Source organism: Oncorhynchus mykiss, chromosome 13, assembly GCF_013265735.2.
Source record: "Oncorhynchus mykiss isolate Arlee chromosome 13, USDA_OmykA_1.1, whole genome shotgun sequence".
In the NCBI taxonomy this organism is placed as follows: Eukaryota; Metazoa; Chordata; class Actinopteri; order Salmoniformes; family Salmonidae; genus Oncorhynchus; species Oncorhynchus mykiss.
Genome location: NC_048577.1, coordinates 3186268 through 3212932, shown reverse-complemented (window position 1 = coordinate 3212932; position 26665 = coordinate 3186268). Strand labels below are relative to the sequence as shown.

The 26665-nt window shown below is 43.9% G+C and overlaps 2 protein-coding genes across 6 annotated transcripts in view; one reads left to right on the top strand and one right to left on the bottom strand.

Annotated features, from left to right (window-relative positions):
* The window catches only part of LOC110489381, a 124968-nt gene extending 112986 nt beyond the window's left edge, over window positions 1–11982 (bottom strand). Inside the window, exon 1 of the mRNA XM_036942553.1 lies at window positions 11789–11982. The gene's annotated coding sequence lies outside the window, so the exon portion shown is untranslated. The remainder of the gene's footprint in view (window positions 1–11788) is intronic.
* Window positions 11983–14950: 2968 nt separating this feature from the next.
* The window catches only part of LOC110514041 (probable glutamate--tRNA ligase, mitochondrial), a 36792-nt gene continuing 25077 nt past the window's right edge, over window positions 14951–26665 (top strand). Inside the window, exons 1-9 of one of the 5 annotated variants that reach the window (XM_036942231.1) lie at window positions 14955–15548; window positions 16151–16306; window positions 18514–18703; window positions 19050–19200; window positions 19939–20087; window positions 21096–21268; window positions 21512–21620; window positions 24458–24611; window positions 24961–25091. In XM_036942231.1, the coding sequence (XP_036798126.1) occupies window positions 15260–15548; window positions 16151–16306; window positions 18514–18703; window positions 19050–19200; window positions 19939–20087; window positions 21096–21268; window positions 21512–21620; window positions 24458–24611; window positions 24961–25091 (1502 nt within the window). In that variant the 5' untranslated portion in view covers window positions 14955–15259. Of the gene's footprint in view, window positions 15549–16150; window positions 16307–16549; window positions 16666–18513; window positions 18704–19049; window positions 19201–19938; window positions 20088–21095; window positions 21269–21511; window positions 21828–21908; window positions 23283–24457; window positions 24612–24960; window positions 25092–26665 lie in introns of those variants that run through there. The other 4 variants (XM_036942232.1, XM_036942233.1, XR_005035696.1 and 1 more) reach the window with 4 other exon arrangements.

Sequence of the window (26665 nt, the reverse complement as noted above, 5' to 3'; positions counted from 1 at the left end):
GAGAGATACAGAGTGGATGAAACAGGGAGACAGATATGGAGAGAGATAGAGAGTGAATTAATCAGAGAGACAGATATGGAGAGAGATATAGAGTGAATGAAACAGGGAGACAGATATGGAGAGAGAGATATAGAGTGAATGAATCAGGGAGACAGCTATGGAGAGAGAGATATAGAGTGAATGAATCAGGGAGACAGATATGGAGAAGGTGGAGGGACCGAGGTAATCACACTCCAGCTGCTAGAAGCCTTGTGTAGTTCGGACTATTATGATGAATGAAATATGCAGTGACTATATTAGAGAGCTACCGGCATGTCATTGTGACATCATCCACACTGCTTTTACATGTCATTGTGACATCATCCACACTGCTTTACATGTCATTGTGACATCATCCACACTGCTTTTACATGTCATTGTGACATCATCCACACTGCTTTACATGTCATTGTGACATCATCCACACTGCTTTTACATGTCATTGTGACATCATCCACACTGCTTTACATGTCATTGTGACATCATCCACACTGCTTTTACATGTCATTGTGACATCATCCACACTGCTTTTACATGTCATTGTGACATCATCCACACTGCTTTTACATGTCATTGTGACATCATCCACACTGCTTTACATGTCATTGTCATCGTGTGGTCAGGAGAAGCATCAAGGTGTGTCAGGTCAACATAAATGATTGTGTTTCTAGTTTCAGCAGTGCAGTAAATGATTGTGTTTCTAGTTCCAACAGTGCAGTAAATGGTTGTGTTTCTAGTTTCAGCAGTGCAGTAAATGATTGTGTTCCTAGTTCCAACAGTGCAGTAAATGATTGTGTTCCTAGTTCCAACAGTGCAGTAAATGATTGTGTTTCTAGTTCCAACAGTGCAGTAAATGGTTGTGTTTCTAGTTTCAGCAGTGCAGTAAATGGTTGTGTTTCTAGTTCCAACAGTGCAGTAAATGGTTGTGTTTCTAGTTTCAGCAGTGCAGTAAATGGTTGTGTTTCTAGTTTCAGCAGTGCAGTAAATGATTGTGTTCCTAGTTCCAACAGTGCAGTAAATGATTGTGTTTCTAGTTCCAACAGTGCAGTAAATGGTTGTGTTTCTAGTTCCAACAGTGCAGTAAATGGTTGTGTTTCTAGTTCCAACAGTGCAGTAAATGGTTGTGTTTCTAGTTTCAGCAGTGCAGTAAATGGTTGTGTTTCTAGTTTCAGCAGTGCAGTAAATGATTGTGTTTCTAGTTCCAACAGTGCAGTAAATGATTGTGTTTCTAGTTTCAGCAGTGCAGTAAATGGTTGTGTTTCACCAGTGCAGTAAATGATTGTGTTTCTAGTTTCACCAGTGCAGTAAATGGTTGTGTTCCTAGTTCCAACAGTGCAGTAAATGATTGTGTTTCTAGTTTCACCAGTGCAGTAAATGATTGTGTTCCTAGTTCCAACAGTGCAGTAAATGATTGTGTTTCTAGTTTCACCAGTGCAGTAAATGGTTGTGTTTCTAGTTCCAACAGTGCAGTAAATGGTTGTGTTTCTAGTTCCAACAGTGCAGTAAATGATTGTGTTTCTAGTTTCAGCAGTGCAGTAAATGGTTGTGTTTCACCAGTGCAGTAAATGATTGTGTTTCTAGTTTCACCAGTGCAGTAAATGATTGTGTTTCACCAGTGCAGTAAATGATTGTGTTTCTAGTTTCACCAGTGCAGTAAATGATTGTGTTCCTAGCTCCAGCAGTGCAGTAAATATCTAACAGTACAATACAACAAAGCAACAAAAAAAAAAGGGTATAGCAGGGTAGAGTACCGGGTGGTTGCCGGCTAGTAATAGTCTCTAAGGTGCAGGGTATAGTACCGGGTGGTAGCCGGCTAGTAATAGTCTCTAAGGTGCAGGGTATAGTACCGGGTGGTAGCCGGCTAGTAATAGTCTCTAAGGTGCAGGGTATAGTACCGGGTGGTAGCCGGCTAGTAATAGTCTCTAAGGTGCAGGGTATAGTACCGGGTGGTAGCCGGCTAGTAATAGTCTCTAAGGTGCAGGGTATAGTACCGGGTGGTAGCCGGCTAGTAATAGTCTCTAAGGTGCAGGGTATAGTACCGGGTGGTAGCTGGGTACTGAGGTGAAGGGTATAGTACCGGGTGGTAGCCGGCTAGTAATAGTCTCTAAGGTGCAGGGTATAGTACCGTGTGGTAGCTGGGTACTGAGGTGAAGGGTATAGTACCGGGTGGTAGCCGGCTAGTAATAGTCTCTAAGGTGCAGGGTATAGTACCGGGTGGTAGCCGGGTACTGAGGTGCAGGGTAGAGTACCGGGTGGTAGCCGGCTAGTAATAGTCTCTAAGGTGCAGGGTATAGTACCGGGTGGTAGCTGGGTACTGAGGTGAAGGGTATAGTACCGGGTGGTAGCCGGCTAGTAATAGTCTCTAAGGTGCAGGGTATAGTACCGGGTGGTAGCCGGGTACTGAGGTGCAGGGTAGAGTACCGGGTGGTAGCTGGGTAGTGGTAGTCTCTAAGGTGCAGGATAGAGTACCGGGTGGTAGCCGGGTACTGAGGTGCAGGGTAGAGTACCGGGTGGTAGCTGGGTAGTGGTAGTCTCTAAGGTGCAGGGTATAGTACCGGGTGGTAGCCGGCTAGTAATAGTCTCTAAGGTGCAGGATAGAGTACCGGGTGGTAGCTGGGTACTGAGGTGCAGGGTAGAGTACCGGGTGGTAGCTGGGTAGTGATAGTCTCTAAGGTGCAGGATAGAGTACCGGGTGATAGCTGGGTAGTGAGGTGCAGGGTAGAGTACCGGGTGGTAGCCGGGTAGTGGTAGTCTCTAAGGTGCAGGGTAGAGTACCGGGTGGTAGCTGGGTAGTGGTAGTCTCTAAGGTGCAGGGTAGAGTACCGGGTGGTAGCTGGGTAGTGGTAGTCTCTAAGGCGCAGGGTATAGTACCGGGTGGTAGCTGGGTAGTGGTAGTCTCTAAGGTGCAGGGTATAGTACCGGGTGGTAGCTGGGTAGTGGTAGTCTCTAAGGTGCAGGGTAGAGTACCGGGTGGTAGCTGGGTAGTGGTAGTCTCTAAGGTGCAGGGTATAGTACCGGGTGGTAGCTGGGTAGTGGTAGTCTCTAAGGTGCAGGGTAGAGTACCGGGTGGTAGCTGGGTAGTGGTAGTCTCTAAGGTGCAGGGTAGAGTACCGGGTGGTAGCTGGGTAGTGGTAGTCTCTAAGGCGCAGGGTATAGTACCGGGTGGTAGCTGGGTAGTGGTAGTCTCTAAGGTGCAGGGTAGAGTACCGGGTGGTAGCTGGGTAGAGGACCGGGTGGTAGCTGGGTAGTGAGGTGCAGGGTAGAGGACTGGGTGGTAGCTGGGTAGTGAGGTGCAGGGTAGAGGACCGGGTGGTAGCCGGGTAGTGATAGTCTCTAAGGTGCAGGGTAGAGTACCGGGTGGTAGCCGGGTAGTGAGGGGCAGGGTATAGTACCGGGTGGTAGTCGGGTAGTGATAGTCTCTAAGGTGCAGGGTAGAGTACCGGGTGGTAGCCGGGTAGTGAGGGGCAGGGTATAGTACCGGGTGGTAGCCGAGTAGTGAGGTGCTGTGCTTCACTGAGAAGAATGCTGCTCGCTTGCACCTAACGCCTACACACACACGCATGAATGCACGAACATACACACACACACAGAAAGATTAAAACACAAAAGGATAATGATGGCGTCTTTCCGACAGCAGATCAATCACATGACAAACAGTAGTAGAAAGATCAAGCTAAAATAACTACATCTTATCCAGCCACACACACACACACACATACACACACAGACAGAGAGAGAGAGAGAGACACACACAGAGAGACACACACACAGAGAGAGACACACACACACACACAGAGACACACACAGAGACACACACAAAGAGAGAGACACAAACACACACACACAGAGACACACACACACAGGACATCCACTGTCCAGCCAGAGATGAACACAAACTGTGTAGGTGAAGTTACAGATCTAGTTTTTCTAGTTGCACCCCTTCCCCTATGCTCTCTCTCTCACGCTGGGAGCAACGCACACACACACACACACACACACACACACACACACACACACACACACACACACACACACACACACACACACACACACAACAACTTAATGAGTCACCTGTTGTGTGTAAGGTCTATGACCTGTTGTATAATGTGTGTGTCAGCTGTGTATGACGCTGATCAACCTGTTCCTTTGTTTGGCTGTAGAATCTCTCTTGTATCAGCTCTTCAGTTAAACATACTGATGTGTTTGTCCAATATCAAATACACCTTCTAGAAGTGTTTGGCCTAAGTCCACTCCTAAGTCCACTCCTAAGACCACCCCTAAGTCACTCCTAAGTCCACTCCTAAGTCACTCCTAAGTCCACTCCTAACACCACTACTAAGTAACTCCTAAGACCACTCCTAAGTCCACTCCTAAGACCACTCCTAAGTCCACTCCTAAGACCACCCCTAAGTCACTCCTAAGTCCACTCCTAAGTCACTCCTAAGACCACTCCTAACACCACTACTAAGTAACTCCTAAGACCACTCCTAAGTCCACTCCTAAGACCACTCCTAAGTCCACTCCTAAGACCACCCCTAAGTCACTCCTAAGTCCACTCCTAAGTCCACTCCTAAGACCACTCCTAAGTCCACTCCTAAGACCACTCCTAAGACCACTCCTAACACCACTACTAAGTAACTCCTAAGACCACTCCTAAGTCCACTCCTAAGACCACTCCTAAGACCACTCCTAAGACCACCCCTAAGTCACTCCTAAGTCCACTCCTAAGTCCACTCCTAAGACCACTACTAAGTCCACTCCTAACACCACTACTAAGTCCACTCCTAAGTCCACTACTAAGTCCACTCCTAAGTCCACTCCTAAGTCCACTACTAAGTGGATTTAACCATCAGTGAACAGTAGTTCTATTTAACCATCAGTGAACAGTAGTTCTATTTAACCATCAGTGAACAGTAGTTATATTTAACAATCAGTGAACAGTAGTTCTATATAACCATCAGTGAACAGTAGTTCTATATAACCATCAGTGAACAGTAGTTATATTTAACCATCAGTGAACAGTAGTTCTATTTAACCATCAGTGGATTTAACCATCAGTGAACAGTAGTTATATTTAACCATCAGTGAACAGTAGTTCTATTTAACCATCAGTGAACAGTAGTTCTATTTAACCATCAGTGAACAGTAGTTCTATTTAACCATCAGTGGATTTAACCATCAGTGAACAGTAGTTCTATTTAACCATCAGTGGATTTAACCATCAGTGAACAGTAGTTCTATTTAACCATCAGTGAACAGTAGTTATATTTAACCATCAGTGAACAGTAGTTCTATTTAACCATCAGTGAACAGTAGTTCTATATAACCATCAGTGAACAGTAGTTATATTTAACCATCAGTAAACAGTAGTTATATTTAACCATCAGTGAACAGTAGTTCTATTTAACCATCAGTGAACAGTAGTTCTATTTAACCATCAGTGAACAGTAGTTATATTTAACCATCAGTGAACAGTAGTTCTATTTAACCATCAGTGAACAGTAGTTCTATTTAACCATCAGTGAACAGTAGTGGATTTAACCATCAGTGAACAGTAGTTCTATTTAACCATCAGTGAACAGTATTTCTATTTAACCATCAGTGAACAGTAGTTCTATTTAACCATCAGTGAACAGTAGTTATATTTAACCATCAGTGAACAGTAGTTCTATTTAACCATCAGTGAACAGTAGTTCTATTTAACCATCAGTGAACAGTAGTGGATTTAACCATCAGTGAACAGTAGTTATATTTAACCATCAGTGAACAGTAGTTCTATATAACCATCAGTGAACAGTAGTTCTATTTAACCATCAGTGAACAGTAGTTATATTTAACCATCAGTGAACAGTAGTTCTATATAACCATCAGTGAACAGTAGTTCTATATAACCATCAGTGAACAGTAGTTCTATATAACCATCAGTGAACAGTAGTTCTATATAACCATCAGTGAACAGTAGTTATATTTAACCATCAGTGAACAGTAGTTCTATATAACCATCAGTGCCTGCTCAGAGATATTACATTAGTTGTGTGCCAGGTGTGGATAAACAGGTGTTCCTTAGGGCCGACCAAACAGTAGTATTCTACCTGACCAACTAACGAGACTCATGTTATTCACAGAGGTAGAACCATGGCACTCCCACCTGGGATGTTACCTGTTACCAGAGAAACAGACCTCCTCAACAACACAATACTGCTGATGTAACATAGACTATCATAACAGACCTCCTCACCAACACAATACTGCTGATGTAACATAGACTATCATAACATAGACTATAATAACATAGACTATAATAACAGACTATAATAACATAGACTATAATAACAGACCTCCTCACCAACACAATACTGCTGATGTAACATAGACTATAATAACATAGACTTTAATAACATAGACTGTAATAACATAGACTGTAATAGCAGACCTCCTCACCAACACAATACTGCTGATGTAACATAGACTATAATAACATAGACTGTAATAACAGACTGTAATAACATAGACTGTAATAACATAGACTATAATAACATAGACTATAATAACATAGACTATAATAACATAGACTGTAATAACATAGACTGTAATAACAGACTTTACTCCTCACCAACACAATACTACTAATGTAACATAGACTATAATAACATAGACTGTAATAACATAGACTGTAATAACATATACTATAATAACATAGACTGTAATAACATAGACTGTAATAACAGACTGTAATAACATAGACTGTAATAACATAGACTGTAATAACATAGACTGTAATAACATAGACTACAATAACATAGACTGTAATAACATAGACTGTAATAACATAGACTTTAATAACATAGACTGTAAAAACAGACCTCCTCACCAACACAATACTACTGATGTAACATAGACTATAATAACATAGACTATAATAACATAGACTGTAATAACATATACTATAATAACATAGACTGTAATAACAGACTGTAATAACATAGACTGTAATAACATAGACTGTAATAACATAGACTGTAATAACATAGACTACAATAACATAGACTTTAATAACATAGACTGTAAAAACAGACCTCCTCACCAACACAATACTACTGATGTAACATAGACTATAATAACATAGACTATAATAACATAGACTATAATAACATAGACTGTAATAACATAGACTGTGATAACATAGACTGTAATAACATAGACTATAATAACATAGACTGTAATAACATAGACTGTAATAACAGACTTTCCTCCTCACCAACACAATACTACTGATGTAACATAGACTATAATAACATAGACTATAATAACATAGACTATAATAACATAGACTGTAATAACATAGACTGTAATAACATAGACTATAATAACATAGACTGTAATAACAGACCTCCTCACCAACACAATACTACTGATGTAACATAGACTATAATAATAGACTACAATAACATAGACTTTAATAACATAGACTATAATAACAGACCTCCTCACCAACACAATACTGCTGATGTAACATAGACTATAATAACATAGACTATAATAACATAGACTATAATAACAGACCTCCTCACCAACACAATACTGCTGATGTAACATAGATTATAATAACATAGACTATAATAACATAGACTGTAATAACATAGACTGTAATAACATAGACTGTAATAACATAGACTACAATAACATAGACTTTAATAACATAGACTGTCATAACATAGACTACAATAACATAGACTTTAACAACATAGACTATAATAACAGACCTCCTCACCAACACAATACTGCTGATGTAACATAGACTATAATAACATAGACTATAATAACATAGACTGTAATAACATAGACTGTAATAACAGACTATAATAATAGACCTCCTCACCAACACAATACTACTGATGTAACATAGACTATAATAACATAGACTATAATAACATAGACTATAATAACATAGACTGTAATAACATAGACTATAATAACATAGACTGTAATAACATAGACTGTAATAACAGACCTCCTCACCAACACAATACTACTGATGTAACATAGACTATAATAACATAGACTGTAATAACATAGACTGTAATAACATAGACTGTAATAACATAGACTATAATAACATAGACTATAATAACATAGACTATAATAACATAGACTGTAATAACATAGACTGTAATAACAGACCTCCTCACCAACACAATACTACTGATGTAACATAGACTATAATAACATAGACTGTAATAACATAGACTGTAATAACATAGACTGTAATAACATAGACTATAATAACATAGACTATAATAACATAGACTATAATAACATTGACTGTAATAACATAGACTGTAATAACAGACTGTAATAACATAGACTGTAATAACATAGACTGTAATAACATAGACTATAATAACATAGACTATAATAACATAGACTTTAATAACATAGACTGTAAAAACAGACTTCCTCACCAACACAATACTACTGATGTAACATAGACTATAATAACATAGACTATAATAACAGAGACTATAATAACATAGACTATAATAACATAGACTGTAATAACATAGACTATAATAACATAGACTGTAATAACATAGACTGTAATAACATAGACTATAATAACATAGACTATAATAACATAGACTGTAATAACATAGACTGTAATAACATAGACTATAATAACATAGACTGTAATAACATAGACTGTAATAACATAGACTATAATAACATAGACTATAATAACATAGACTGTAATAACATAGACTGTAATAACAGACTGTAATAACATAGACTGTAATAACATAGACTGTAATAACATAGACTATAATAACATAGACTGTAATAACATAGACTGTAATAACAGACTGTAATAACATAGACTGTAATAACATAGACTGTAATAACATAGACTATAATAACATAGACTATAATAACATAGACTTTAATAACATAGACTGTAAAAACAGACTTCCTCACCAACACAATACTACTGATGTAACATAGACTGTAATAACATAGACTGTAATAACATAGACTATAATAACATAGACTGTAATAACATAGACTATAATAACATTGACTGTAATAACATAGACTATAATAACATAGACTATAATAACATAGACTTTAATAACATAGACTGTAAAAACAGACTTCCTCACCAACACAATACTACTGATGTAACATAGACTATAATAACATAGACTGTAATAACATAGACTGTAATAACATAGACTATAATAACATAGACTGTAATAACAGACATCCTCACCAACACAATACTGCTGATGTAACATAGACTATAAAAACAAACGTGAGAGACCTGCACTGTGATTCTGGTTGACTGGTATCTTTTACCACGTCCTGTTCTACTCCGAGTCACCGCCATGTGTGAAAGGTGAGAGACCTGCACTGTGATTCTGGTTGACTGGTATCTGTTACCACGTCATGTTCTACTCCGAGTCACCGCCATGTGTGAAAGGTGAGAGACCTGCACTGTGATTCTGGTTGACTGGTATCTGTTATCACTTGACGTCCTGTTCTACTCCTAGTCACCGCCATGTGTGAAAGGTGAGAGACCTGCACTGTGATTCTGGTTGACTGGTATCTGTTACCACGTCATGTTCTACTCCGAGTCACCGCCATGTGTGAAAGGTGAGAGACCTGCACTGTGATTCTGGTTGACTGTGCTGATGAAGTGATTCATAGGTAAGAAAGAACTGTTCACAAACAAACAATAAACAAGAGGGTTGATCTGTTAACGGACAAAATAGAAGTAAATTTGTGATATAATAACATATATATATATATACAGTGCCTTGCGAAAGTATTCGGCCCCCTTGAACTTTGCGACCTTTTGCCACATTTCAGGCTTCAAACATAAAGATATAAAACTGTCTTTTTTTGTGAAGAATCAACAACAAGTGGGACACAATCATGAAGTGGAACGACATTTATTGGATATTTCAAACTTTTTTAACAAATCAAAAACTGAAAAATTGGGCGTGCAAAATTATTCAGCCCCCTTAAGTTAATACTTTGTAGCGCCACCTTTTGCTGCGATTACAGCTGTAAGTCGCTTGGGGTATGTCTATCAGTTTTGCATATCGAGAGACTGAAATTTTTTCCCATTCCTCCTTGCAAAACAGCTCGAGGTCAGTGAGGTTGGATGGAGAGCATTTGTGAACAGCAGTTTTCAGTTCTTTCCACAGATTCTCGATTGGATTAAGGTCTGGACTTTGACTTGGCCATTCTAACACCTGGATATGTTTATTTTTGAACCATTCCATTGTAGATTTTGCTTTATGTTTTGGATCATTGTCTTGTTGGAAGACAAATCTCCGTCCCAGTCTCAGGTCTTTTGCAGACTCCATCAGGTTTTCTTCCAGAATGGTCCTGTATTTGGCTCCATCCATCTTCCCATCAATTTTAACCATCTTCCCTGTCCCTGCTGAAGAAAAGCAGGCCCAAACCATGATGCTGCCACCACCATGTTTGACAGTAGGGATGGTGTGTTCAGCTGTGTTGCTTTTACGCCAAACATAACGTTTTGCATTGTTGCCAAAAAGTTCAATTTGGGTTTCATCTGACCAGAGCACCTTCTTCCACATGTTTGGTGTGTCTCCCAGGTGGCTTGTGGCAAACTTTAAACAACACTTTTTATGGATATCTTTAAGAAATGGCTTTCTTCTTGCCACTCTTCCATAAAGGCCAGATTTGTGCAATATATGACTGATTGTTGTCCTATGGACAGAGTCTCCCACCTCAGCTGTAGATCTCTGCAGTTCATCCAGAGTGATCATGGGCCTCTTGGCTGCATCTCTGATCAGTCTTCTCCTTGTATGAGCTGAAAGTTTAGAGGGACGGCCAGGTCTTGGTAGATTTGCAGTGGTCTGATACTCCTTCCATTTCAATATTATCGCTTGCACAGTGCTCCTTGGGATGTTTAAAGCTTGGGAAATCTTTTTGTATCCAAATCTGACTTTAAACTTCTTCACAACAGTATCTCGGACCTGCCTGGTGTGTTCCTTGTTCTTCATGATGCTCTCTGCGCTTTTGACGGACCTCTGAGACCATCACAGTGTAGGTGCATTTATAAGGAGACTTGATTACACACAGGTGGATTGTATTTATCATCATTAGTCATTTAGGTCAACATTGGATCATTCAGAGATCCTCACTGAACTTCTGGAGAGAGTTTGCTGCACTGAAAGTAAAGGGGCTGAATAATTTTGCACGCCCAATTTTTTAGTTTTTGATTTGTTAAAAAAGTTTGAAATATCCAATAAATGTCGTTCCACTTCATAATTGTGTCCCACTTGTTGTTGATTCTTCACAAAAAAATACAGTTTTATATCTTTATGTTTGAATCCTGAAATGTGGCAAAAGGTCGCAAAGTTCAAGGGGGCCGAATACTTTCGCAAGGCACTGTATATATATATATATATATATATATATATATATATATATATATATATATATATGAAATAACTTTAATCTTCATACTTCATAAGTGTATGTTGTTTGGTAGCTAAAACGCGACACCGTTCACCTGTCACAAACAAACAACAAACAAAAACGACTTACACACTCAGTCCAAAAAAAAACAACAACCTCTGAATTCAGTCTCAGTCTAATAACAGGGGTATGTAACCTGTAAGTAGTCATTATACCAACCTCCACACTCTCTCCGCTCCAACTCGGTTTTTATACGCAAAGGCTTTTATAATGAAGGTAGAAATCAAAGCTTTACCTGATGAAGGTGTTAGCCGTGTCAGTCGGTAGGTGTGTTAGTGTTAGGTTGCTTCCTCCGTCTGTCTCTGTTGAAGGTGTACTGATACCTGAGACGCAGGTCAACCAGTAAGTGGCTGTGTTTCCTCAAGACACAAGATGATGTTGTGAATGAACAAGAGGGTGTGTATGATCTCTAGTTATAAGGGCCTGAGGCATATTACTGCTCTATAGGTGTGTCCCTCTCTCTCTGTGTGTGCGTGTCTCTCTCTGTGTGTGCGTGTCTCTCTCTGTGCGTGTCTGTGTGTGTCTCTCTGTGTGTGTGAGTGTGTCTCTGTGTGTGTGTGTGTGTGTGTGTATGTGTGTGTGTCTCTCTCTCTCTGTCTGTATGTGTGTGTGTGTGTGTGTGTGTGTGTGTGTGTGTACAGTTGCCCTTTGAATACAGTAACACACTGATCCAGGGTTAAACTGACAACGCCCTGCGGCTGTTGTATCCAGACACCTGAAACCCCCCTAGTTTTATATGTCGTTTTATGTGCTATAAAGTGTGTGTGTTCCTGGGTGATGGTGTATGTTATTGGTGATGATGGTGTATGTTATTGGTGATGATGGTGTATGTTATTGGTGATGATGGTGTATGTTATTGGTGATGATGGTGTATGTTATTGATTATATCAGTGTTATTGGTGATGATGGTGTATGTTATTGCTGATGATCGTAAATGTTATTGGTGATGATGGTGTATGTTATGATGATGGTGAATGTTATTGATTATATCAGTGTTATTGGTGATGATGGTAAATGTTATTGATTATATCAGTGTTATTGGTGATGATGGTAAATGTTATTGATTATATCAGTGTTATTGGTGATGATGGTAAATGTTATTGATTATATCAGTGTTATTGGTGATGATGGTAAATGTTATTGATTATATCAGTGTTTGTGGTGATGATGGTAAATGTTATTGATTATATCAGTGTTATTGGTGATGATGGTAAATGTTATTGATTATATCAGTGTTATTGGTGATGATGGTAAATGTTATTGATTATATCAGTGTTATTGGTGATGATGGTAAATGTTATTGATTATATCAGTGTTTGTGGTGATGATGGTAAATGTTATTGGTTATATCAGTGTTATTGGTGATGATGGTAAATGGTATTGGTGATAATGGTGTATATTATTGGTGATGATGGTGAATGTTATTGGTTATATCATGATGATAAAGATCAACAAAACCAATAAATATGTCCCAGGGAGATCAAGTTGGATCTGGATGGGAAAATTCCTCTCACACGGAAGTGTGTCTGTGCTTCAAATGATGAATCAAGACAAACCAGTTCAAGTTGATTGTGTGGTGATATAATACCAGTTTGTCCTCTATAGGCCACCACAGAAAAATATGTTTATTTTAATAGTGTCGATGTATGTCTGCTCACTACCATTACACTTGTTTACACTGAGCTGCACTGAGGTCAGAGAGTCGTCATGGTTACATCAAGACACTGAGCTGCACTGGGGTCAGAGAGCCGTCATGGTTACATCAAGACACTGAGCTGCACTGGGGTCAGAGAGCCGTCATGGTTACATTAAGACACTGAGCTGCACTGGGGTCAGAGAGTCGTCATGGTTACATTAAGACACTGAGCTGCACTGGGGTCAGAGAGTCGTCATGGTTACATTAAGACACAGAGCTGCACTGGGGTCAGAGAGTCGTCATGGTTACATTAAGACACTGAGCTGCACTGGGGTCAGAGAGTCGTCATGGTTACATTAAGACACTGAGCTGCACTGGGATCAGAGAGCCGTCATGGTTACATCAAGACACTGAGCTGCACTGGGGTCAGAGAGCAATCGTGGTTACATCAAGACACTGAGCTGCACTGGGGTCAGAGAGCCATCATGGTTACATCAAGACACTGAGCTGCACTGGGGTCAGAGAGCAATCATGGTTACGTCAAGACACCGTGGAGCCAGCGCGAGATATAGGTCTGAAAACGTACCTCAATGCAGGGATGGGATGTGCCACTTCTACTCCACATGTTACCTGTCCACACTGCGCCCACCGAGAAGATTGAAGTACTGCTAGTTTTCCCCTTTTCGTCCTCCTGCTAGCTAGTAGTTGCCACGGCAGCCATTTTGGAATGACAGTGTCAACGAAGGCTGCTGTGGCTCCTGCTTGCTAGCATGAGCAAAAGAAGGGCAGTTATCTGGGAAAACTGGCAGTATTTCAATCTTCGCGATGGAGCAGTGTTGATAAAGGTACAATGTGGAGTACAGTGGCATATTCCACCCTGCATTGAGGTTTGTTTTCTGCCCCATATCTAGCGCAGGCGCCACAGTGTCTTAATGCAGAGATGATTGCATTCCGGCTCCAGTGCAGTGTAAACAAGCGTGAAGGTTGGGCCGGTGTCTTCTGGCAAGGTGAATACTGAATATACACCCATTGGAGACAGCAGCACTGTCTCTGCATGGCTTCCTCTCTGTCCCCTGGCAAGGAATGTTACAGATTACTGAATGTACCACCATTTCCTAGGAAACCGGTGGAGGTGTGGCGTCATACCTGCAACCAATCAGAGCACACAAAAACATGTATTCAAACGGACCAATAGAAAAAGTATACATTTCACGACTACCTTAGTTACTCTTAATAAAGGTTCTCAGGGTAAGATGTTCTAGTGATGGGAAACCGAGGCTTTCTGAAGCCATCGGGGCTTTCACCAAATTGTGCCTTTTGATTGTTCATTACGCTGAGCTTTAACACAATCCACATTAGTGACATCTGCTGGTCATCAATGAAAAGCAATGTTTGATGTTTATGTACGTTTTTTTCCCCACACTATTCATCAAATCTCCCACAACGCAGAGGTTAGTCGCGAGTCTTCGTAGGCAACGACAATCAGTTACCACATTGCAGGTTCGCACTTTCCATCCTGTTTCCTTTTTTTTGCGGTCAAAAACTGAATCGAGGCCATTATCTAAGATGCTTTAGACATACGCTTATACTAATAATGCGAACTGTTTAAACAACAATGTGCAGAAAGTGTGGCGTCATAAAACGATTTTCTAAATAATATTAATTCGTTCCGGATTCGGATTCGACCACTCTTTGTGTTCTGGGTATCAATAGGTCCATCATTAAGGTTTTCACACTGCGCTTTTATCGGTGGGCGGACTTTTATTTTTGAACAGAGCAAACCAGGAAGTGGTGTGATGACGTCACGTGAGTGGCATGTGTCGAGAGCCGGGGGTACAGTTTTAACCGTCAACTTCAGACACGATTAAATCAACAACGCAAATCGATCCTTAAACAACAAACATCGGTAGAAGGAATTTGTAAGAGCAATTTTCCCCCTCTCACAAAGACGCTCCTCTCCTTGTGGTGCTAAAACGTTTCCGCGTTCAGTAGCTAGCTAGCTGTCTCTGTAGCGAGTGGAACACATGGATAACTTTGTTTTGTAACTTCGGCAGTTAGCTAATTATTATCATGCTCCTGTCATCGTTTATACATTGCAGCACACCATCCAGATGCTTTCCAATAAAAACGTGTACGCGGTGTTGCCAATACAGTACAGGAAGGAGCGTCCGTATACTCGATACCCCAGTGTTGTTGAAGAACGCATTGACTTTCAACCGCAGTGGTGGACACGGCGGAAAGCAGCAATACATGAGGTTGAAGAGCTCGCGGAAGAGATGCTTTTCATCTGAATGTGACGAGGTTGGTCATCAGCATGAACATGGGGATGTGAGAGTGAGGTTCGCTCCGAGTCCAACAGGTAAAATAATGCAACGAATTTGTTTGGGGGGGGGGGTGTAGACTGATTGGGATTTGAACCCACGACTGGCTGTTAATAGCTAGACAATCGGTTGAATAATCAGGTGTGTTAGTGCTGGGTTAAAGCCTGCACAGTGCATATAGCTCTACAACCCTTGGGTTGGTTGTTGGTTTTGAGCCTTGGCTAAAAGGAGTACACTACAGGGATTAGGGACGCAGACTATAACCTGTACCTGCTATAACACTACTGTTACAGTGATGCCACCTAGCGGGACTGTTACAGTGATGCCACACTGCAATTACTCTCTAGGTTTCCTACACCTGGGGGGACTGCGTACAGCTTTCTACAACTATAATTAACCTCTAGGTTTCCTACACCTGGGGGGACTGCGTACAGCTCTCTACAACTATAATTAACCTCTAGGTTTCCTACACCTGGGGGGACTGCGTACAGCTCTCTACAACTATAATTACTCTCTAGGTTTCCTACACCTGGGGGGACTGCGTACAGCTCTCTACAACTATAATTAACCTCTAGGTTTCCTACACCTGGGGGGGCTGCGTACAGCCCTCTACAACTATAATTAACCCATGTCTCTCTAGGTTTCCTACACCTGGGGGGGCTGCGTACAGCCCTCTACAACTATATCTACGCTAAGAAGTATGGAGGGAGCTTCATCTTACGCATGGAAGATACAGACCAGAGCAGACTGGTGCCGGGAGCTGCAGAGTCTATAGAGGATATGTTGGAGTGGGCTGGTAGGACAGACTTAATAACACACACACCTACACACACACCTACACACCTACACACACACCTAAACACAGACCAGAGCAGACTGGTGCAGGGAGTGGCTGAGTCTGTAGAGGATATGTTGGAGTGGGCTGGTAGGACAGACTTAATAACACACCTACACACACACCTACACACACACACACACCTAAACACAGACCAGAGCAGACTGGTGCAGGGAGTGGCTGAGTCTGTAGAGGATATGTTGGAGTGGGCTGGTAGGACAGACTTAATTACACACACCTACACACACACACACACACAGACCAGAGCAGACTGGTGCCGGGAGCTGCAGAGTCTATAGAGGATATGTTGGAGTGGGCTGGTAGGACAGACTTAATTACACACACACACACGTACACACACACACACACACACCTAAACACAGACCAGAGCAGACTGGTGCAGGGAGTGGCTGAGTCTGTACAGTTCATGCTGGGGGGGGCTGGTAGGAACAGACTGGTGCAGGGAGTGGCTGAGTCTGTAGAGTTCATGCTGGGGGGGTCTGGTAGGACAGACTGGTGCAGGGAGTGGCTGAGTCTGTAGAGTTCATGCTGGGGTGGCCTGGTAGGACAGACTGGTGCAGGGAGTGGCTGAGTCTGTAGAGTTCATGCTGGGGGGGGGGGGCTGGTAGGACAGACTGGTGCAGGGAGTGGCTAGTCTGTAGAGTTCATGCTGGGGGGGTCTGGTAGGACAGACTGGTGCAGGGAGTGGCTGAGTCTGTAGAGGTCATGCTGGGGGGGTCTGGTAGGACAGACTGGTGCAGGGAGTGGCTAGTCTGTAGAGTTCATGCTGGGGTGGTCTGGTAGGACAGACTGGTGCAGGGAGTGGCTGAGTCTGTAGAGGTCATGCTGGGGGGGTCTGGTAGGACAGACTGGTGCAGGGAGTTGCTAGTCTGTAGAGTTCATGCTGGGGTGGTCTGGTAGGTCAGACTGGTGCAGGGAGTGGCTGAGTCTGTAGAGGTCATGCTGGGGGGGTCTGGTAGGACAGACTGGTGCAGGGAGTGGCTGAGTCTGTAGAGTTCATGCTGGGGGGGTCTGGTAGGACAGACTGGTGCAGGGAGTGGCTGAGTCTGTAGAGTTCATGCTGGGGGGGGGCTGGTAGGACAGACTGGTGCAGGGAGTTGCTAGTCTGTAGAGTTCATGCTGGGGTGGTCTGGTAGGTCAGACTGGTGCAGGGAGTGGCTGAGTCTGTAGAGGTCATGCTGGGGGGGTCTGGTAGGACAGACTGGTGCAGGGAGTGGCTGAGTCTGTAGAGTTCATGCTGGGGGGGTCTGGTAGGACAGACTGGTGCAGGGAGTGGCTGAGTCTGTAGAGTTCATGCTGGGGTGGTCTGGTAGGTCAGACTGGTGCAGGGAGTGGCTGAGTCTGTAGAGTTCATGCTGGGGGGGTCTGGTAGGACAGACTGGTGCAGGGAGTGGCTGAGTCTGTAGAGTTCATGCTGGGGGGGTCTGGTAGGACAGACTGGTGCAGGGAGTGGCTGAGTCTGTAGAGGTCATGCTGGGGTGGTCTGGTAGGACAGACTGGTGCAGGGAGTGGCTGAGTCTGTAGAGTTCATGCTGGGGGGGGGCTGGTAGGACAGACTGGTGCAGGGAGTTGCTAGTCTGTAGAGTTCATGCTGGGGTGGTCTGGTAGGACAGACTGGTGCAGGGAGTGGCTGAGTCTGTAGAGTTCATGCTGGGGGGGTCTGGTAGGACAGACTGGTGCAGGGAGTGGCTGAGTCTGTAGAGTTCATGCTGGGGGGGTCTGGTAGGACAGACTGGTGCAGGGAGTGGCTGAGTCTGTAGAGTTCATGCTGGGGTGGTCTGGTAGGACAGACTGGTGCAGGGAGTGGCTGAGTCTGTAGAGTTCATGCTGGGGTGGTCTGGTAGGACAGACTGGTGCAGGGAGTGGCTGAGTCTGTAGAGTTCATGCTGGGGGGTCTGGTAGGAACAGAGACATATTTAGATATTAAGGAGTTTGGACAACTTTTACAACGGACGTTAGCACCCGTGAGTGTTCCAACACATCCCAAGTATTTGGAATCTAATTCAGATTCTAGACATTCAGTTCCACAGCATTGTTTACATTCTAGAACACGCTGTGGACTCCGACCAGTCATAATTGCATTTTTTGCCCATGTAATAATGGGGGGCTAACATGGATACCATCCATCTCCATCCTACCCTCCCCAGGTATCCCCCCAGACGAGAGTCCCCGTGGAGGAGGCCAGTACGGTCCCTACCTCCAGTCCCAGAGGCTGTCCCTGTACAGCCAGGCTGCTGACTCCTTGGTCCAGACAGGGAAGGCCTACCACTGCTTCTGCAGCCAGCAGAGACTAGAATTACTGAAGAGAGAGGCCCTACGCAGCGGACAGACACCGCGGTGAGTTGACTAAACACACACACACACACACACACACACATACTTTTATTTATTTTATTTAACTAGGCAAGTCAGTTAACAAATTCTTATTTACAATGACGGCCTACCCCGGCCAAACCCTAATCAGGACGACGCTGGGCCAATTGCGCGCCCCGCCCTATGGAACTCCCAATCACGGCCGGGTTGTGATACAGCCTGGAATCGAACCAGGGTCTGTAGTGACGCCTCTAGCACTGAGATGCAGGGCCTTCGACCCGCTGCGCCTCCTCGGGAGCACATTCATGGACATGTTTAAATAGACAGACATAATCGCTCACACGCGTAACTGAACATTCCTCTACTGCAGGTATGACAACAGGTGCAGACACCTCCGCCCAGATCAGCTAGAGGAGAAGCTGGATCAGAAGGTCCCCCATGTGATCAGGTTCCGACTGGAGTCTGGAGTGGAACCCTTCAACGATCTGGTCTTCGGGTGGAACCGTCATGAGGTGGCCCAGGTAAACCAACAGATATGAGATAGATAAACACAAGCTGTACCGGCAAGCAGTGTGCCATTTTTTTTATTTATTTAAATTTCCGACGCCCCGGCAACAAGTAACCTCAGATTTGCAAGTGCTTTTCTTATTTCAAAACACATATAATTGAAACTCCGCCTCCCATCCCAGGTTGAAGGAGACCCCGTGTTAATCTGATGGTTCCTCACCTGGAAAATGTAGTGGATGGATAGAGAACATCTTCCTCTTCCCAAAGGGATATTCAATCTGCTTTGTCATTTTTGTTTCACCCATCTACCAATAGGGGCCCTTCTTTGCAAGGCATTGGAAAACCTCCCTGGTCTTTGTGGTTGAATCTGTGCTTTGAAATTCACTGAAATACAGATAATTGTATGTGTGGGGTGCAGAGATGAGGTAGTCCTTCAAAAAAATCATGATAAACACTATTATTGAACACAGAATGAGTCCATGCAACTTATTGTGACTTGTTAAGTACATTTTTACTCCTGAACTCATTTAGTCTTGCCCTAACAAAGGGGTTGAACACTTATTGACTCAAGACATTTATTAATTTGTATAAAAAAAAATAGAATAACAGAATTCCACTTTGACATTATGGGATGTTGTGTGTTGGCCAGTGACGGACAAAAATATCAATTTTCATTTCTGAATTCAGGCTGTAACACAACGAAATGTGGGGGAAAAGTCAACGGGGGTGAATAGTTTCTGCTCCTGCTCCAGGTTGAAGGAGACCCTGTCGTGTTGAAAGCAGATGGTTTCCCCACCTATCACCTGGCTAACGTAGTAGACGACCACCTGATGAAGGTCAGCCACGTCCTGAGAGGATCAGAGTGGCTCATCTCCACCTCCAAACACCTGCTGCTGTACAGGTACACACACACACACACCTGCTGCTGTACAGGTACACACACACACACACTGGTGGGATTCCCACTAGACACACACACACACCGGTGGGATTCCCACTAGGCTGTTATTTCTGGGCTGGAAGCCCCTGGTCATGTTATTGTTGTTATTCCAGGGCTCTGGGCTGGAAGCCCCCTGGTCATGTTATTGTTGTTATTCCAGGGCTCTGGGCTGGAAGCCCCTGGTCATGTTATTGTTGTTATTCCAGGGCTCTGGGCTGGAAGCCCCCTGGTTATGTTATTCCAGGGCTCTGGGCTGGAAGCCCCCTGGTTATGTTATTCCAGGGCTCTGGGCTGGAAGCCCCCTGGTCATGTTATTGTTGTTATTCCAGGGCTCTGGGCTGGAAGCCCCCTGGTCATGTTATTGTTGTTATTCCAGGGCTCTGGGCTGGAAGCCCCCTGGTCATGTTATTGTTGTTATTCCAGGGCTCTGGGCTGGAAGCCCCCTGGTTATGTTATTGTTGTTATTTCAGGGCTCTGGGCTGGAAGCCCCTCGTTATGTTATTGTTGTTATTCCAGGGCTCTGGGCTGGAAGCCCCTGGTTATGTTATTGTTGTTATTCCAGGGCTCTGGGCTGGAAGCCCCTGGTCATGTTATTGTTGTTATTCCAGGGCTCTGGGCTGGAAGCCCCCTCGTTATGTCATTGTTGTTGTTCCAGGGCTCTGGGCTGGAAGCCCCTGGTCATGTTATTGTTGTTGTTCCAGGGCTCTGGGCTGGAAGCCCCTGGTTATGTTATTGTTGTTATTCCAGGGCTCTGGGCTGGAAGCCCCTGGTCATGTTATTGTTGTTATTCCAGGGCTCTGGGCTGGAAGCCCCTGGTTATGTTATTCCAGGGCTCTGGGCTGGAAGCCCTTGGTCATGTTATTGTTGTTATTCCAGGGCTCTGGGCTGGAAGCCCCTGGTCATGTTATTGTTGTTATTCCAGGGCTCTGGGCTTGGAAGCCCCCTGGTTATGTTATGTTATTATTTCAGGGCTCTGGGCTGGAAGCCCCCGGTGTTCGGACACCTTCCTCTCCTCCTCAACAGAGATGGCAGTAAGCTCTCCAAGAGACAAGGAGATATCTACATACAGAGTTTCCAGAGGAGTGGGGCCCTACCTGAAGCACTACTGGATATCACCACACACTGTGGATCTGGCTTCAACAGTAAGAGAGGGAGGGGGAGAGAGAGAGAGGCAGGGGAATATTTTTATACAGAGAAGTAGTGCACTATACAGGGAATAGTGGTCAGAAGTAGTGCACTATACAGGGAATAGGGGTCAGAAGTAGTGCACTATACAGGGAATAGGGGTCAGAAGTAGTGGACTATAGAGGGAATAGGGGTCGGAAGTAGTGGTAGGGTGCCATTTGAGAAGCATCCTAAATGAATGTCCCCCTGTCATCCTGCAGGTAACCGTGTCGGTCGTAAGATGGAGGAACTGATCACTGAGTTCAACCCGTCCAAGATCACCACCCACTCTGCCCTGCTAGACCTGGACAAACTACCTGAGTTTAACAAGTACACTACCTGTCTGTCTGTCTCTGTGTGTTTATCTCTCCCCTCCCTGCTAGACCTGGACAAACTACCTGAGTTTAACAAGTACACTACCTGTCTGTCTGTCTCTGCCCTGCTAGACCTGGACAAACTACCTGAGTTTAACAAGTACACTACCTGTCTCTGTGTCCATCTCTCTCCTCCCTGCTAGACCTGGACAAACTACCTGAGTTTAACAAGTACGCTACCTGTCTGTCTGTCTCTGTGTGTCCATCTCTCTCCTCCCTGCTAGACCTGGACAAACTACCTGAGTTTAACAAGTACACTACCTGTCTGTCTGTCTCTGCCCTGCTAGACCTGGACAAACTACCTGAGTTTAACAAGTACACTACCTGTCTGTCTGTCTCTGCCCTGCTAGACCTGGACAAACTACCTGAGTTTAACAAGTACACTACCTGTCTGTCTGTCTCTGCCCTGCTAGACCTGGACAAACTACCTGAGTTTAACAAGTACACTACCTGTCTCTGTGTCCATCTCTCTCCTCCCTGCTAGACCTGGACAAACTACCTGAGTTTAACAAGTACACTACCTGTCTGTCTGTCTCTGCCCTGCTAGACCTGGACAAACTACCTGAGTTTAACAAGTACACTACCTGTCTCTGTGTCCATCTCTCTCCTCCCTGCTAGACCTGGACAAACTACCTGAGTTTAACAAGTACACTACCTGTCTGTCTGTCTCTGCCCTGCTAGACCTGGACAAACTACCTGAGTTTAACAAGTACGCTACCTGTCTGTCTGTCTCTGCCCTGCTAGACCTGGACAAACTACCTGAGTTTAACAAGTACACTACCTGTCTGTCTGTCTCTGCCCTGCTAGACCTGGACAAACTACCTGAGTTTAACAAGTACACTACCTGTCTGTCTCTGTGTGTCCATCTCTCCCCTCCCTGCTAGACCTGGACCCACTACCTGAGTTTAACAAGTACACTACCTGTCTGTCTCTGTGTGTCCATCTCTCCCCTCCCTGCTAGACCTGGACCCACTAACTGAGTTTAACAAGTACACTACCTGTCTGTCTCTGTGTGTCCATCTCTCCCCTCCCTGCTAGACCTGGACCCACTACCAACAATTACACTACCTGTCTGTCTCTGTGTGTCCATCTCTCCCCTCCCCCCACAAGTTCTGTAGACTGGCTGCCGTCAAACCTCAAGGTTGAGTTTAGTTCAAGGGTAGAAGCCATAGTAGGTTTGTCCCTGTTGCTCTGGGGCTCTTAACTCAGCCACCAGGTAGTGTAGTCTGACACAGAGCTGTGGATAGTCTGAGCACCAGTCTCTTTAGTTAACATGCCACTCCTTGTCATTGCCATAGAGACTGGGTCTCTGGCGATCTCAACGTTCAATATGCAGCTGGTTTACGGCAGAGTTGCTCATTGGTTTGAAAAAATAACTTTCATATTTTACTTGTCGACATGTGGAGCCTCAAATGTAATTATAATTATATTACTAAATCAAAAAACCAACATTTAGCTATTAGCTAGGCAAGCTGTTGCTTATTTCGATTCTTAAAATCAAGGCCTAAGACGTTTTGTGGTTGGAATTACAGTACGTATTTACTCTGCAAATTTAGACGTGAGCTTGCAACTTTTCACGCTGTCAACACACTGGTTTTACCTGACTGAACCCCCCCCCCCCAAAAAATATGGTTGCTTAGCAACCGGATAGCAACACTTTCAGTGGAGATTAAACAGTGATAGTTCCATTAGTTGCCTAAATCGTTGTGATTGGAGGATAGCTGCGAGGGGTTATCGAATCAGGATCAACTCCTCTTTTCTCCTCAAGCTCATTAATGATAGAACCTTCAGAGTTGAAGATGGCAGAACGTCTTGTCTCCTTGGCACAGGGTGTGGAGTACAGGGTGTGGAGTGCAGGGAGTGGAGGGCAGGGCAGGGAGTGGAGGGCAGGGCAGGGAGTGGAGGGCAGGGCAGGGAGTGGAGTGGAGTGCAGGGAGTGGAGGGCAGGGCAGGGAGTGGAGGGCAGGGCAGGGAGTGGAGGGCAGGGCAGGGAGTGGAGTGCAGGGAGTGGAGTGGAGTGCAGGGAGTGGAGTGGAGTGGAGGGCAGGGAGTGGAGTGGAGTGCAGGGAGTGGAGGGCAGGGAGTGGAGTGGAGTGGAGGGCAGGGAGTGGAGTGGAGGGCAGGGAGTGGAGTTGAGGGCAGGGAGTGGAGTGGGGTGGAGGGCAGGGAGTGGAGGGCAGGGAGTGGAGTGGGGTGGAGGGCAGGGAGTGGAGCGGAGCGCAGGGAGTGGAGCGGAACGCAGGGAGTGGAGCACAGGGAGCGGAACGTTAGCTAAGAGACTGTTACCCTGGCAACAGGTGGTGCTGTTGCACTGTGTATTTCTGCCTGTATATTGTGTCTGCTGACCTGCCCCCATTCAGTCATGATAAATGACTCCAATAATCACCTAGTCATGATAAATGACTCCTCTAATCACCTAGTCATGATAAATGACTCCTCTAATCACCTAGTCATGATAAATGACTCCAATAATCACCTAGTCATGATAAATGACTCCTCTAATCACCTAGTCATGATAAATGACTCCTCTAATCACCTAGTCATGATAAATGACTCCAATAATCACCTAGTCATGATCTTCAGTTTAGAATGCAGTTTGGTTAATCAGATGGAGAGAAGGTGTGACCCCAATCAGACCCCTGAGTCCTGCCTAGTATCGCCCACGCCTGGTTCTAGCAGATAATGGTCTAGGATCAGCTTTCTCAATTCTTCTCCTAACCACCCTTATCTTAACAACTCACTCTAGACCAGTCCTTAGTAATCTCAGTGATAATCCACACTGTGTTCTCCCAGAATCCACCTGCAGCAGCGTATCGATGACGCGGTGCAACGCGATTGGCTGGTGAGGGATCTGCAGGTGCGGATCCAGGAAGTGTACGGGACACAGGTCCAGGATCAGGATGTTCTGCAACCAGATTACATCACACGGGTTCTACACCTGCGCAAGGTAACTATGACCTCATCACACGGGTTCTACACCAGCGTGCAAGGTAACTGGATGTAACCAAGGTAACGGGGCATCAGCTGTTGTGTCGGTCTTCGCACCAGCTGAAAAACGATCCCTTCATCTTTCTGGCCTTCCAACTTTCCCAGTTTGAGAATATCACAGCCCAGTGCAGAATGTGGAGCCTGTCTGTCTGGAGGTCACCATCTCTCTCTCTCTCTTTCCGTCTCACTCACATATCTTCTCTCTGTCTCAGCTGGTAGCTCCAGAGTATTCCTACCTTTGGGTTCCACCCTCCTCCTCTGTCTAATTCTCTCTCCTTTTCTCTCCTCTCTCTCTCTCTCTGTCTCAGGGTCATATCTCCTCTGTGTCTGACCTGGTGTCCTCAGAGTATTCCTACCTTTGGGTTCGACCTTCTTTCTCTGACCAACAGATGACAGCACTCAGCTCAGAGACACAACACATCGCTACTCTGGTCATACGGTACGATACCATCACTACTACAGACTAACAGGACTACTCTGGTCGTACGGTACGATACCATCACTACTACAGACTAACATAACTACTCTGGTTCATCACTACTACAGACTAACAGGACTACTCTGGTTCATACCATAACTACTGTAGACTAACAGGACTACCCTGGTTCATACCATAACTACTATAGACTAACAGGACTACTCTGGTTCATACCATAACTACTGTAGACTAACAGGACTACTCTGGTTCATACCATAACTACTACAGACTAACAGGACTACTCTGGTTCATACCATAACTACTATAGACTAACAGGACTACGTTCATCACTACTACAGACTAACAGGACTAATCTGGTTCATACCATAACTACTATAGACTAACAGGACTAATCTGGTTCATACCATAACTACTACAGACTAACAGGACTAACAGGACTACTCTGGTTCATACCATAACTACTACAGACTAACAGGACTACTCTGGTTCATACCATAACTACTACAGACTAACAGGACTACTCTGGTTCATACCATAACTACTATAGACTAACAGGACTACTCTGGTTCATACCATAACTACTATAGACTAACAGGACTAACAGGACTACTCTGGTTCATACCATAACTACTATAGACTAACAGGACTAACAGGACTACTCTGGTTCATACCATAACTACTATAGACTAACAGGACTAACAGGACTACTCTGGTTCATCACTACTACAGACTAACAGGACTACTCTGGTTCATACCATAACTACTATAGACTAACAGGACTACTCTGGTTCATACCATAACTACTATAGACTAACAGGACTACTCTGGTTCATACCATAACTACTATAGACTAACAGGACTAACAGGACTACTCTGGTTCATACCATAACTACTATAGACTAACATAACTACTCTGGTTCATCACTACTACAGACTAACAGGACTACTCTGGTTCATACCATAACTACTATAGACTAACAGGACTACTCTGGTTCATACCATAACTACTATAGACTAACAGGACTACTCTGGTTCATACCATAACTACTATAGACTAACAGGACTAACAGGACTACTCTGGTTCATACCATCACTACTACAGACTAACATAACTACTCTGGTTCATACCATCACTACTACAGACTAACAGGACTACTCTGGTTCATACCATAACTACTACAGACTAACAGGACTACTCTGGTTCATACCATAACTACTATAGACTAACAGGACTACTCTGGTTCATACCATAACTACTACAGACTAACAGGACTACTCTGGTTCATACCATAACTACTACAGACTAACAGGACTACTCTGGTTCATACCATAACTACTATAGACTAACAGGACTAACAGGACTACTCTGGTTCATACCATAACTACTATAGACTAACAGGACTACTCTGGTTCATACCATAACTACTACAGACTAACAGGACTACTCTGGTTCATACCATAACTACTATAGACTAACAGGACTACTCTGGTTCATACCATAACTACTACAGACTAACAGGACTACTCTGGTTCATACCATAACTACTGTAGACTAACAGGACTACTCTGGTTCA